The following is a 12140-nucleotide window of genomic DNA, read 5'->3' as shown; positions in this document are numbered from 1 at the left end:
ATGTTCACTTAAGGACATTAAAATGTACCTGTAAATGTATGATTGAGGTTCAGATATTATACAAAACGTGAATGGATCATAACATGAACCACAAAAGGGCAGAAATATCACATTATATCCTTAGACTACATTAATTTCTGTTCATTTTACTTTGAATCAGCTCTTTTTAAAGGTCCTATATTATGCAAAATAGATTTTTGTCAGGTTTCAGCCATGTTATAGTGCAGTTACCACCTCAAAAACGTACCTGGAGTTGTGTTTTGTTTCATTCATTCACATATGTTTGCACCTTATGATGTCATGTTCAAGAAAACAGCTAACAGGAGAACCTTTAACCTTTTGTTCAGAAGAGATTGGCAATTCCAGGGCTGAAATCATCCAAATGTTTCCAGTGAAGGTGTATGGAGTTTATAAACACAGTAGAGCACTTCCTGTATTACCACATGACATCACAAGGTGGAGTGTTTTCTGTTTGAGAGAAGAACTCAGCCTAAATATGCAGGTTTGTGTGTTAAACGCGTGAATGAAACAAAACACAAGTCCAGGTATGATGAGGAAACAACATTGTAAGATAGATAAGAAAATAGTGCAATGTGTTCTTTTTAACAGTTTTAATCATAGTCTGGATACAATATACTCTATATTCTAATTTAGCATATCTCTAGAAGAACAACTGCAACATTATAATTTTTTCTCCCTCCCTCTAGTCACGACAATTTTTTTTGAACCTTTTGAAACATGCAGCCCATTGATAAAGCTCAGGATTTACTATGCTTCTGCTGCTATTCTTAATCCCTCTCATTCACACAGGCTGCACTCAGTGGGCTGCGTGCGCTGCAGTGTGGTGCGCTTGGGCCCTTAGGCGGAGAATCTCTCACAGATGGTGGAGCAGTTGCCATGCCCAGAGCAAAGAGGAGGAGAGCAGAACTGAGAGGAGGAGAGAGGAGCTGAGAGGAGGAGAGAGGAGCTGAGAGGAGGAGAGAGGAGCTGAGAGGAGGAGAGAGGAGCTGAGAAAAAGAGAGGAGGAGAGAGGAGCAGCAGGGGGTGAAGGGGTGAAGAGGTGGTCTAATGACGGACAGAGAGCGGGTCACCTGGAGGACTGCGTGGGAGGTCCAGACAGCTGTAATATGAGCCTCTACTGTATTTAGCATTCAATACTGGAATGCAAATATCTCGCCAACATGTCAAATATTCAGGACACATCATAGAGAAAGAGCCTTTTTAGGTTGGTTGCAAACTGGTTTTAGTCTAATAACCTGGCAAGTGAGGACCTCGTCTGCTTTTTTGTCAAGCTTGTTTTGGTTAACCGTTTGTTTACCACACAGTTCCACACACTGTTAAGAAAAAACTCCATTAATGTTTTTATCTATTTCTTTACTATGAATTATGTAAGTTAGTTGGCTGAAAGCTGTATATAAAAAGTAATTTTGTTATACTTTGAATTTCATAACAGATTGTGATCTAAAGACAAGAAAGCAACTGTAAATACTGGATGGTACGCACTAATGAGCTGGTATTTTTAGAAAATAATTGGCAGCCATGTTTGAATTAGTTGTCATTTGTTATTTGCAATACTATCATTTGGCATAGTACATTTTCACTGCCTACTGTAAAATCAAGGACATATAGTATTTTATTTGTACTTTGTGGTATTGCAAGTGTATTTGTGGGAGAGTAATGGCTCTATCAGGAAACAGCTTCTTGTAAACTTGATGTTAGAGGTAAATACTTTAAAGGCCCAGTGTACTCTGAAAGTGTATTGATTTAAACTGGAATGGTTTAATCTTTCATGACCACATTGAATACTCAAATAGTGATTCAGCTACGCCCTGTACGCTTACGCCTTTGTACTGTAAGTGGTCCATTCATATTATCTTACAACTGTCTTCTTGATCAATGACAGAGACAACATCCTTTGTGGTTTTCACTACCACAACAATGTGTTTGCCCATTTAAAATGCTATACAATTATAATATAATATTTAGATCATTTGTGCAATTGATACCCTGCTGCTATCACTACTAATTTGTTTACAATCACAACTGGATTTTGTTGTGGAAGAAGTACTCAATTTTGAAAGTATCACATGATAAAATCTAAGTACCCGTTGTATGTATGCACTTAAAAAGTAAAAAGCAAGTATTAGATGCAGATTTTGAGATCTACTAAAGCTTCAAATGTGGTGATTTTGATATAGATCTGTGCTGAATTTTCCTAGCTGTTTTTATTTCTATATTTTTATTTGCTCAAATTATGAACAAAAAATAAACCACTTGGCCTTTTCAACAGGTCCCAGACTATACTAAAAATATTTTACTTACTTTTTAGTCCTATTCAACAATGTAGTGGAGTACAAAGAGCTCCTCTCAAATTTAGTAAAGTAAAAGTAAAAAGTATTTTTACTTTAAAATGTATTAACTTACTAAAATGTAAGTAAAGTGCAGATACCTAAAATTTATACTTAACTATAGTACTACTTTCACTTAATGTTCCACTACTGCCTGTATTGATACTCTTTTTTGTTATTACTGAACACAGTAATTATATTATACACAATTTTAATTATATTTCCAATAAATCATTGTCAGATTGCATGTGTGTACCGTTTTCAGCTTACCCAAAACCTTGATTAATACTATAAGGCTCCTTCCTTCAATGTAGTGACCTTGCATGAATGTAACCTACATATGACTGAAATTGAACTGAATATATTAGGGCTGTGGTTGAACAAAGTGCGCTAGAAGGAGCTGTGGTGTGAGGTGCTGGCAAAATCTGTCAGAATTATTAAATTCTCGCACCAAACCAACTACATAGAATTACTAACAGCTGATTTAAAAGGCAAATTGTCCAGTTACTCCCAAAACTCCAGCTAACTCCCTCCATGCTTCCTCCTCTCTCCTGTGGTCCATATAAATCCTATTAACAATAATAAATAAAAGATATGGTTGACTAAGATACAAATGAATTGACTAAATGAATACAGAACTACAGCGCTAGAATCTATAACAGTCTGAATACCAAATACCAGAATATTTGCTTATTCAGCGGTCTATGAGTTAAGCTCAGCAGCTTTAATATATGGTCTTTTTGATAATATTGGCTTAAATGTGCTGTCTGGAGCATCACCTTTGCTGCTGGGGAGAGGCTGTACAGTGCCTGGGTAGATGAGGTGTGGTCACTGAGTTCATGTTGCCAACTCACATTATGAAATTGCCTCCTTTATGTCCTCCCCTAAATCACTCTCTCTGCACCAGAACCATGTGGCATTTGTGACCTGTATTTGCCCCCATTGCTCATGTTTACACAGTCCTATTCTGTTGGCTATACTGGGAATATATTTTCTATCCTATAAACGGCTTTAAAGCACCACCTGACTGGTCTAACAGTGCCAGTGGAAGCAAATGCAGAAGAGATGCATTAGCGGTCCCCTGCAACAGCATGACACATGGCTTTAATAAATCCTATTGGAATTACCATATTAATTAGACCTGCGCATCCTCTCTGCCACATGGTCGGCCATTCATGCGCTCGTATTTGTGGTGTAACAACAAATCTCCATGTGTTTTTCACCCAGATTCCTCCTGTCATTCCCCAAACACCCTTCAATGAAAAATGAAGAGTTACTTGATATGCATTATAAATAGCTGCCTTCTGATTGGACGGGAGCTTTTTTCTCTCTTCCGTATAGCAACAACCCCCCCATCACCCCTCCCTCGCCGCCTCCTCTCCTCTTCTCACTGGAAACCCCCTTCTTCCTCACTGCCCCCCCCTTTTTCCTTCCCCCTTCCACCGTGTCTTTGCCACCTTCCCAGATTACCCACAATGCACCAGCTGCTGCCACTGGCCGCTCAGAGGTGACTGTCGCCGGCTGCTGCTGCTGCTGATCGGTTGGGGGGTCTCTCTCACTCACCCCTCGCTGCATCTGGATGTAGTCGTCATGGTAACAGCAGTAGCAGTAGCAGCAGCAGCAGCAGCGGCGGCGGCTCTCCTCCCCCTCCCCCCGGCTCTGTGTCTCCGTGGCGACAGAGAGCGCTTCCTTTGGTTTTAAGCCTGACCTGATTCGGATTCTGCGCGCTGCTTCGTCTGCCACGCTGCCTCCTCCAAGAGACAGACAAAATAAAAGAGGAGGTTTCGAGGAAGTTTAAAGTCGTACATCAAACAGAGCGGAGGGAGGAAGGGGGGCTTACTGGGCTTTAAAGACTATTTCTCTTTACTCTTTCTCTCTTCTCATAGTTAAAAGAATGTTTCATACCACTCTGCTTATGAGTTGGACAACAACACAAACGTGAGAAAACCCCTACACAGATGCATTTGGAAACCCCTTTACAGTAGCTTGTGTGGGATTGCAAATGATTTCATTTTTATTCTATATAATATTTAAAAAGACAGGAAGCTATTTATGCTATACAGTAGACCAATATAATTTATGCTTCAGACTGTAAAATAATAGTTCTTATATGTTTTAATAAAAAAAAAAAAAAAAAAAACAAAACAGAATGGCATAGATCACATCACATTACTTACAGATCAGATTGCTCATAGTGTGTAATTAACTGAGACAACAAAGCTATTAAATATGAAATTTGAAAAAAAAAGAAAAAAAGTTGCATTTTTTCTGACGAGTGATTTTTCATTGCAATGTATTGAGCATCCCTAGTTAATATTGACATTTTTGTGGTATGGTTCAAGAAGTTGTCTAAATTATGAATCATTTATGCAGCTAAAGAAATGATGAGTTTCCACGTTTGGATTGTAGAGTCTTTAGTCTTTAGTCCACATTGACTCTTGCGCTTGGCAATTGCCTGTATACAGTAGATCTATATAACACAGCACTGTTTCTTGCTCTTTCTTCTAATCACTCCCTGAAGCCTCTCTCTGCTCCCTGTCTGTGTGCTCTGGGGAAAACATGGGGGTTCTTATGTGCTGGAGGAGAGAAAAAATCCTTAGTCTTCAAGTATCCGCCCTCCTCCATCACTGTACATCGTGCTTTCAGCCTTTCCTCTTCCTACACCCTCACTTTGTACACAGGCTCTTTGGTTGGATTTTTGAACAAAGATATCAACCTCTTTTTGTGTTATGGTGACGCATGTAGCTCCCAAATGCATCCTGTTTATTGTGCATTTCCTGTTGGTTTGCATGCTGCTCCTGATTTGTTAAAATGTGGACAAACGTCTGAATAGGAAAAAAAAAAAAAAAAAAAGAGATGGGCATGTACAGTGAGTCAGATATCTCAATGAATGTTTTGAATTGGATTTGATTTTCTTTTAAGTTCTGTCATTTCCTCGTTGTGAGACAAGTAAGGGTGTATCTGACAGATCCAGAATTATATCAGTGTGTTCCTCACATCCTCCATCATGCTACCTGCCCAATTAAATGTGAGCGTTCAGACAGATTATTTTTGGTCACCCATCATTTACAAATAAAATCAACTTTAGTTCAGTCATTAATTCTGCAGAAATCTGTGGACAATGCATGTGCTTGCCTAATCCATCTGCCAATCACAGTCATCTGAAAACAGGAAGATTCATCAGTGACCAGACTCTTGAAGAAGTGTGTATACTGGATTCTGGGCAAGTTTATCAGAAATATGCTCAAACATATTACGTATTACCTTTACACCTTGGTTTGAATCATATTACAGTACTTTTTCCTTTAATTTTGAATCAGCTCTTTTCAAATTTTTGATGTTTTTAATAGAAATAGACTAAACTTCATATTTTAACATACATAAATTAAAAACAACAAATTCCATGACATCTTGCAGACAGCGCATTGCTTGTCTCTCAATATTTACTGTATCTGCTAACACTTAGAAGTGCTATTCCAATTCTAATGTATTGCACACAAATCCTCCATCTTGTCTAATGGTTGCACTGTATCATTTGTTCTTTCGCTGCGCTTGCATTGATATTCTGGCAGACAGTGGGAGTGACTGACAGCTTTGATTGACAGTTCACTCTCTTGGCTGTCTGTGGCTTTGAATACCACTGTCAAAGGATTATGATCACTGCAGACAGGCAGCACATCCCTGACAGAAAGCTCCACAGAATCTAAACAGATGTGGACTCTACTCAAGGACTTCAGAATACAAGAGTAAAAATATATATTATAGTATATATTCATTTTTGCACAAAATACTTCATATGTAGTTATCTGGACACTGTTTTTAAGATCAGAATGTTTCAACTTCCATTTGGACATTTGGTCATCATTGTCAATTCACAAAGTGCTAGTGTAATGGGGTACATTTTTACTGAATCAAAACACCTTGGGCTTGAATGACTCATTTCAAACCATGGACCCCTCCTGGATAAATGAGGGATTACATCGCCACATAAAATAGTCTACTTGCTCTTCAGGCAACACTTTACTGATACTAATTACTTTTGCCTCTAGAAATAATTCCACTGATACCACAAGTATCAGTACTTCTTGTTATGCTTCTTGTCTTCCTGTATCGTTATCAGTACTTCTGCCATTACAACTAGTGCAGCTTAATATTTTGTCCTGTGTGGTAAAAGTATGCACTTACAACATAATATTTATAGAATTATAGCCTAATTATTTCACTTACAACATTTCATTGAGTAGCCTTTTGATAGCCTAATCAGGTAGTTAACAGTGGTGAAGATGAGTCAGACAAATTACCATGGGGTATAATGGCCCATAATGAGGCAAGCTTGTAAACAACTTCAGGGCAGTTTCACTTTAAAATTCCTCCCTTATGGCAGGACTTATCTAATTCTGAGCAGTATAAATCCCAGTATCTCAGAGCAGTACCATCAAACTGAAATTGGCTTCTGGGTTGGCACTGAAATGTCTTGATTTTAAATACAATGTCCAAACCTTTTATACAAAAAAGACCTATGAGGGATTACACCATCTCACACCATTTTTAACATTAGCAACCTCAATGTGTTTCCTAACATTTTCAGTTCTCAAGGTAAATTATCTCTCTTTTCTGCTTTGTTAATAGTGTGTCAAATTCATATTGTAATTTTTTTTTTTTTACTGCTTTGGGGTTCACTTTACACAAATACCCACATTATAAATAAAACATGACAGTGTCCCTCTGCAGCCTGCTTCATCACTGCTGCTGGGACCACACCTGTTGTTTTCTGGGAAATCTTCCTCTTCTTCTGTCTCTTTTGTCTAATAATACACTTTTCCACCACTGTGCTGTCATGTTTCTCTGTGCCGCATTTGGACTTTGAGATGAATTCATTTTGATATGCGATATATGCCTCCAGGCGAGAGTATTCACAGGAAAGAAATAGCTGTGACAGAGTGCCTTGATCAGATTAGCCTTTTTAATTCAATCTGTTCGCTGCGTTTGGAGTACATAATGGTTTATTCAGCACCAACTAATTGTCGTTTCACTTTCCCTTTTGTGCTTATTTAAATAGAATATCTTCCCCATTACATTAATATTTCATTTTGCATAATTTGTGGCAAGTGGTTTCACCAGTTCATTGTTGTTTCACCTGTCGTTGCAGTGGAGGTAGCCGACCAGCAGAGGGTGCTAAGGACGGGATGCCTGGTGACGGGGGTGCACACTCCACCAATCAGAAGAAACAGTAAGCTGGCCACGTTAGGACGCCTCTTCAAGCCCTGGAAATGGAGAAAAAAGAAAAACGAAAAGCTCAAACAGAGTTCTACAGGTAATGTGTTTTCTGTAAAAAAATGTGTTTGCATTGTCAGTATGAAATACAAGTACAAGACCCCATGCAGTGTAAAGGTGTGACCACATTTATCTCATACAGTAAGGAGTAAGGAATACTTTAAAGCAAATGACACCAGGACTTACCAGTTTTGTTATTTCTGTAAAAAAGTGGATATGAATATTTGCAACTTGCCTTAATTTCCTTTATAGACACACTATACGCCGCCTGCTTGTCTGCATAAAGATGTTATTGCTTTGCTTATAATGTTCCAAAGTGTGGTATTAAAATGATATAACTCACTTTAGAAACAAGCAGGTGATGCCATCATGCTAAGTTACAGGTCAGATTTCTAAAAAGCTTGCTCACAGTAAGAAGGCATGTTTTAATTTCTATTTTTAACAATAGAAACACATGTGAATAAATGCAAGATTAATACGTTTAAAACCATACTGTGGAAGATTCAAAGCAAAGTAATATCACCTCTATGGAGACACGCAGGTGGTGAACCCTCTATTAAAAATGTTTGAGAGAAATAGAGATAGAATGAACCTTTAAGGTTAGATAAAGTAATATGACACTAAGTGATATTTGCAAATTAGAAGTGCAGAAGTGAATGGAGAAGTGCAGGGGACGTGAACTTGAATTAACAACAGAAAACTCCAGCAATACGTCACTGAGCTAATTTCCCCCTTTTAAAACTATTACAAAGACTTCAAATTAATTCTCTAACAGCTTAACTGGATGCCAGTATTAAACACCTATCATTAACTTGTAATTCATTAATTTGTTATGGGAACTTGATACAGTATTAGCGCCTGTTTCGGCACCATGATTATACCTTGGCAAATGTTTCTTGACTCATGCTCCCTTCGGTTTCCTGGGAACCTTCCGGATCCCCAGTCACATAAATGAGATACTCTGTCCCCCAGTAAAGACTATTTTACACCAAATGAAAAGAATGTTCATTTCCTGTGTCATTCTGTGGGCTGTGTGAATCATCCACCAATTCATTGTGCTATAACGAATAAGCAATGAGCTGAAGAAGCTAGCAGTGAGTGAATAAAACAGACAGATCCTGCAGGAGTGTTTGTATTGATGCTAATAAAGAGGTAGATTATAGAGTACAAGATGTCCTATGCATCAATAATGACTTAATAGGTCTGCTATAGCCTCATGCAGAATGGAAAATTATGCCATATATTTCACCTCATGACTGTCTGAGTATCTTATAAAAATGCATACATTTCAATAATACTTCAATTTGTTCTTATCTTGTCAGTGTCTTTACTCTTCCTATTCAAAAGGAAGTTACACCATATATACTATGTTGTTATATGAGCATTTTCTTCATAACTTTTGTGTAAACAAATAAAAAAAAGGGCATGTATTTATATTGCACAACAGTAAAAAGTTCATATAATCTGGTTTTATAGTAGTGTCAGGCCTAGATGTGTAAATGCATTTAAAGACCAGTATCCCAGGTGGTGGTATGTGAAACCACTGCTCCAAGTGGCCTCATCACTATAATATAATTGACCACTTTGTAAATGGGGCGTAGTTTCTGACACAGCCCATGATTCGATTAGCTGTGTGTTCTAATCGCATTGTACTGACTGCTGAGCTAGCTATGCATGTGTAGTTAATAGACACTGACCATCTCCTCTCTTACAGATGTAGCATTATCCAGCAGTCTTCTGTGCCATGACTCCTCCTCGCCGACCCAGGGCTGCTGCTCAGATGGGACGGTCCTGCTCGGGGGCTTTGGGGGTCCTCTGGGTGCTAACCTCACAGTAAGCAGTGTGGAGTATCTAGGACCTGATGAGAACCATCTCTCTCCAGGTACAGTCAAAGTTAAACAAGACAAACAAAACAAAGCAGAAATAGAGTGTGTGAAGTGTGTTTAAAGTGGTGTTAATGCAAAATATTATGATGCACACATTATATATATATTACTGTATAATATTAACTGAGACTAAATTGACGACTGGCAAAGATGCTCTGCTCTGTGACCAATAGAGGGCAGCAGAGACAAGAGAATAAAATGTACTCCTCGCATACAGTAGTGTAAACAGGCAGTGCAACAGTGGCGCTGAATAAGATTTAAAATATAGTATTTTTACGGCTTTAGAAAAAGCCCATTTTCATTACTCTTAAAGGCACAGTATGTAGCTTTCTGGAGGTGGCATGTCACCTGTATGAAAGTTAAAACCATACTTCTGAACATTTTCCATGGACATAAGTTTATGACATACTATGGAATATTATAGCTAAAGGAACGACATTTCCATGGAAACAAGCAGGCTGAGGTTAAATAAGAGTCAGGTTTTTGGAGAGGCAAGCCCACTCACACAAAGTGTGATCTTTTCGGTACAAAAACAATCAAAATGAAAAACATGCTTTTATTTGATTCTGAGAAAAATATTGTGGCTTTACTTATTTATTCAGAGTATATTTCATATTGTTTATGACAAACTATATTATATAATAGGCAGCAACAGCTTGCTGCGCTGATAATCGGAGGAGGTGGCACAAAAGGGTATGAAAATAATCTGTTACTGTAACTGTGGGTCTGTGATGAAACAATGGCTTTGTCATGTTTCCAGATGGTTTTAGACCAGAAGTAGTATATGTGTTTATGTTGGACTGACATTCCCCACTCCTCTCTACCACAGTAATGCTCTTTAGAGCTGGACCATATCACATCAGGATTGTGGGGCAATTGTGCATGTAACACAGCTGATTTTCCTTCACCAAGTGCATCTTAAACTTAACTAAAAACTGTAAACACCAACAATATTAGAGAAACAAATTCATGAGTGGAAGCTGAGCTGAAAACTACGCAAAATGCCACTGTTAGATATTTTGTCTGGCCAAATTGTATAGTTGTTTACATCATCACCATTCTTTTATATCAGGCTAAACATGTTAGGCCTTACTGTACTCTTTGTCTCAGTACTTGCTCTATGCCTGTTGCAGTGAGCAGTCCACTGCAGGATGGAGGCTGTGTGGAGGAGAACATGGCTCTCCCAGAGGAGGCCCGGGGTGACGAGCTGCACCCAGTGGGAGAGCTCTCTGATGGGCTTCAAGATGGGGCCGAGCCTGGAGAGGATCCAGCAGAGCAGGAAGTAACAACAGGAATATCACCTCCACAAGTACCTCCCAAACTAGTGTCCCAGCACAGCTCAGGGGAAGGTGGGCCTCATTCAGTTATCGACTTCACTTATTTTAAAGCATTTCTGAATTTCATATTAAATCTCTTTTTTAACAGACCCTGGCCCTATGTCGCTGCCCACACACTTGCCAAACTCCTACCTCCAGCCCAAAGAGCCACCACCCCGGCCCCCTGAAACCATGGTGACGATGCCCCTGCCATTAAGAGGGCCCCTTGGCAACCCCTCAGGCTCCCCACACCTCAACATGATCCACCCTCCCATGCCCCCTAGCTGCATCATGGAGGAACTGCAAAGAGCATTTGCCTCTAAGAACAGACAAGAGAGGTGAGGCAAAACACAGAAAATCATGTTATAGAAACACTGAACTGCTGAGGCAGATTACAAAGTTAGTTAAATGGTGTCTGGGTTATTATTAGAATTCATTTAGTAATAATAGATTACTACAGGAATGCCAATACATAACCAGGAATGAGGAAATCATAGCCTTATTACTGCCCACAAAGTTTTATTGAGAGGGAAAGGGTTCATAATATGAAGCAAAATTTACTTTAAATCCGTGAGCATGTGGTCAACTAAAAAAAGCTTTAGTGGTATGGTATGTGGAATATGACTATGGAACAGTTTGCCAGTAATTAAAGGAATGTGTATTAAAACTAATTATAAAAACAAAGATTTAGAGGTTTTCTAAAGCAAAAAATGTAATAATATTGCATGAAAAAGGTTTACATAAAATAACAATGCATCAACTGATATCAGTTGTTATTGAACACTGGGGAAAAGGGTGGGACTAAGTCCGTGTATACTTCGACCCATTCCTTTTTGAACATGTATGTATTTATTTAGATATAACTTTATGAATCATTATTTGTTGGGTTTCTTTATGGCGTATGTGATCACCAGCATCAGATGATGTTATTGCCTTCATTATTTTCTCATGATAAATTTTTTCTATGCATGTTCAAAATAAATCATAAATCATCAGTATCTTCAACCTATAATTTTGAAATGTTAGGCTAGTATAATATTTATCAAATAATTTTTACCTCCCCAGTGTCCATGAGGGATGTGAACAGAGTCTGTGGTGCTCGGACGGCCGGCTGTCCCGCTCCTGCAGCTCTGAGAACCAGCACTCGGGGCCTATGGGCGGAGGCTGTATTGGGGGGTCGGACTGGCCCAAGAAGGAGGCGGAGGAGAACAAGGAGAACGTTCGGCTGGACCATTGCTTCTCCATCACCTCAGGCCTGCCCTTTGACTTGGACAGCTGGAACGAGTCCGTCATCTCTGGTTTGTATTCAGGGGTTT

At 38.9% G+C, this 12140-nt stretch overlaps 1 protein-coding gene across 1 annotated transcript in view; it reads left to right on the top strand.

The window, feature by feature from the left end:
* Positions 1–12140, top strand: part of phactr3a (phosphatase and actin regulator 3a) — a 51990-nt gene that overhangs the window by 26237 nt on the left and 13613 nt on the right. Inside the window, exons 2-6 of the mRNA XM_055166458.1 lie at positions 7498–7662; positions 9337–9504; positions 10642–10857; positions 10934–11162; positions 11890–12122. Coding sequence (XP_055022433.1) covers positions 7498–7662; positions 9337–9504; positions 10642–10857; positions 10934–11162; positions 11890–12122 — 1011 coding nt within the window. The remainder of the gene's footprint in view (positions 1–7497; positions 7663–9336; positions 9505–10641; positions 10858–10933; positions 11163–11889; positions 12123–12140) is intronic.

The sequence above is a fragment of the Boleophthalmus pectinirostris genome, unplaced genomic scaffold (genome assembly GCF_026225935.1).
Source record: "Boleophthalmus pectinirostris isolate CB_2022bp ecotype Guang Dong unplaced genomic scaffold, ASM2622593v1 HiC_scaffold_8, whole genome shotgun sequence".
In the NCBI taxonomy this organism is placed as follows: Eukaryota; Metazoa; Chordata; class Actinopteri; order Gobiiformes; family Gobiidae; genus Boleophthalmus; species Boleophthalmus pectinirostris.
Note: the sequence above shows the minus strand (reverse complement) of the source record. Positions and strands in the feature narration are given on the sequence as shown.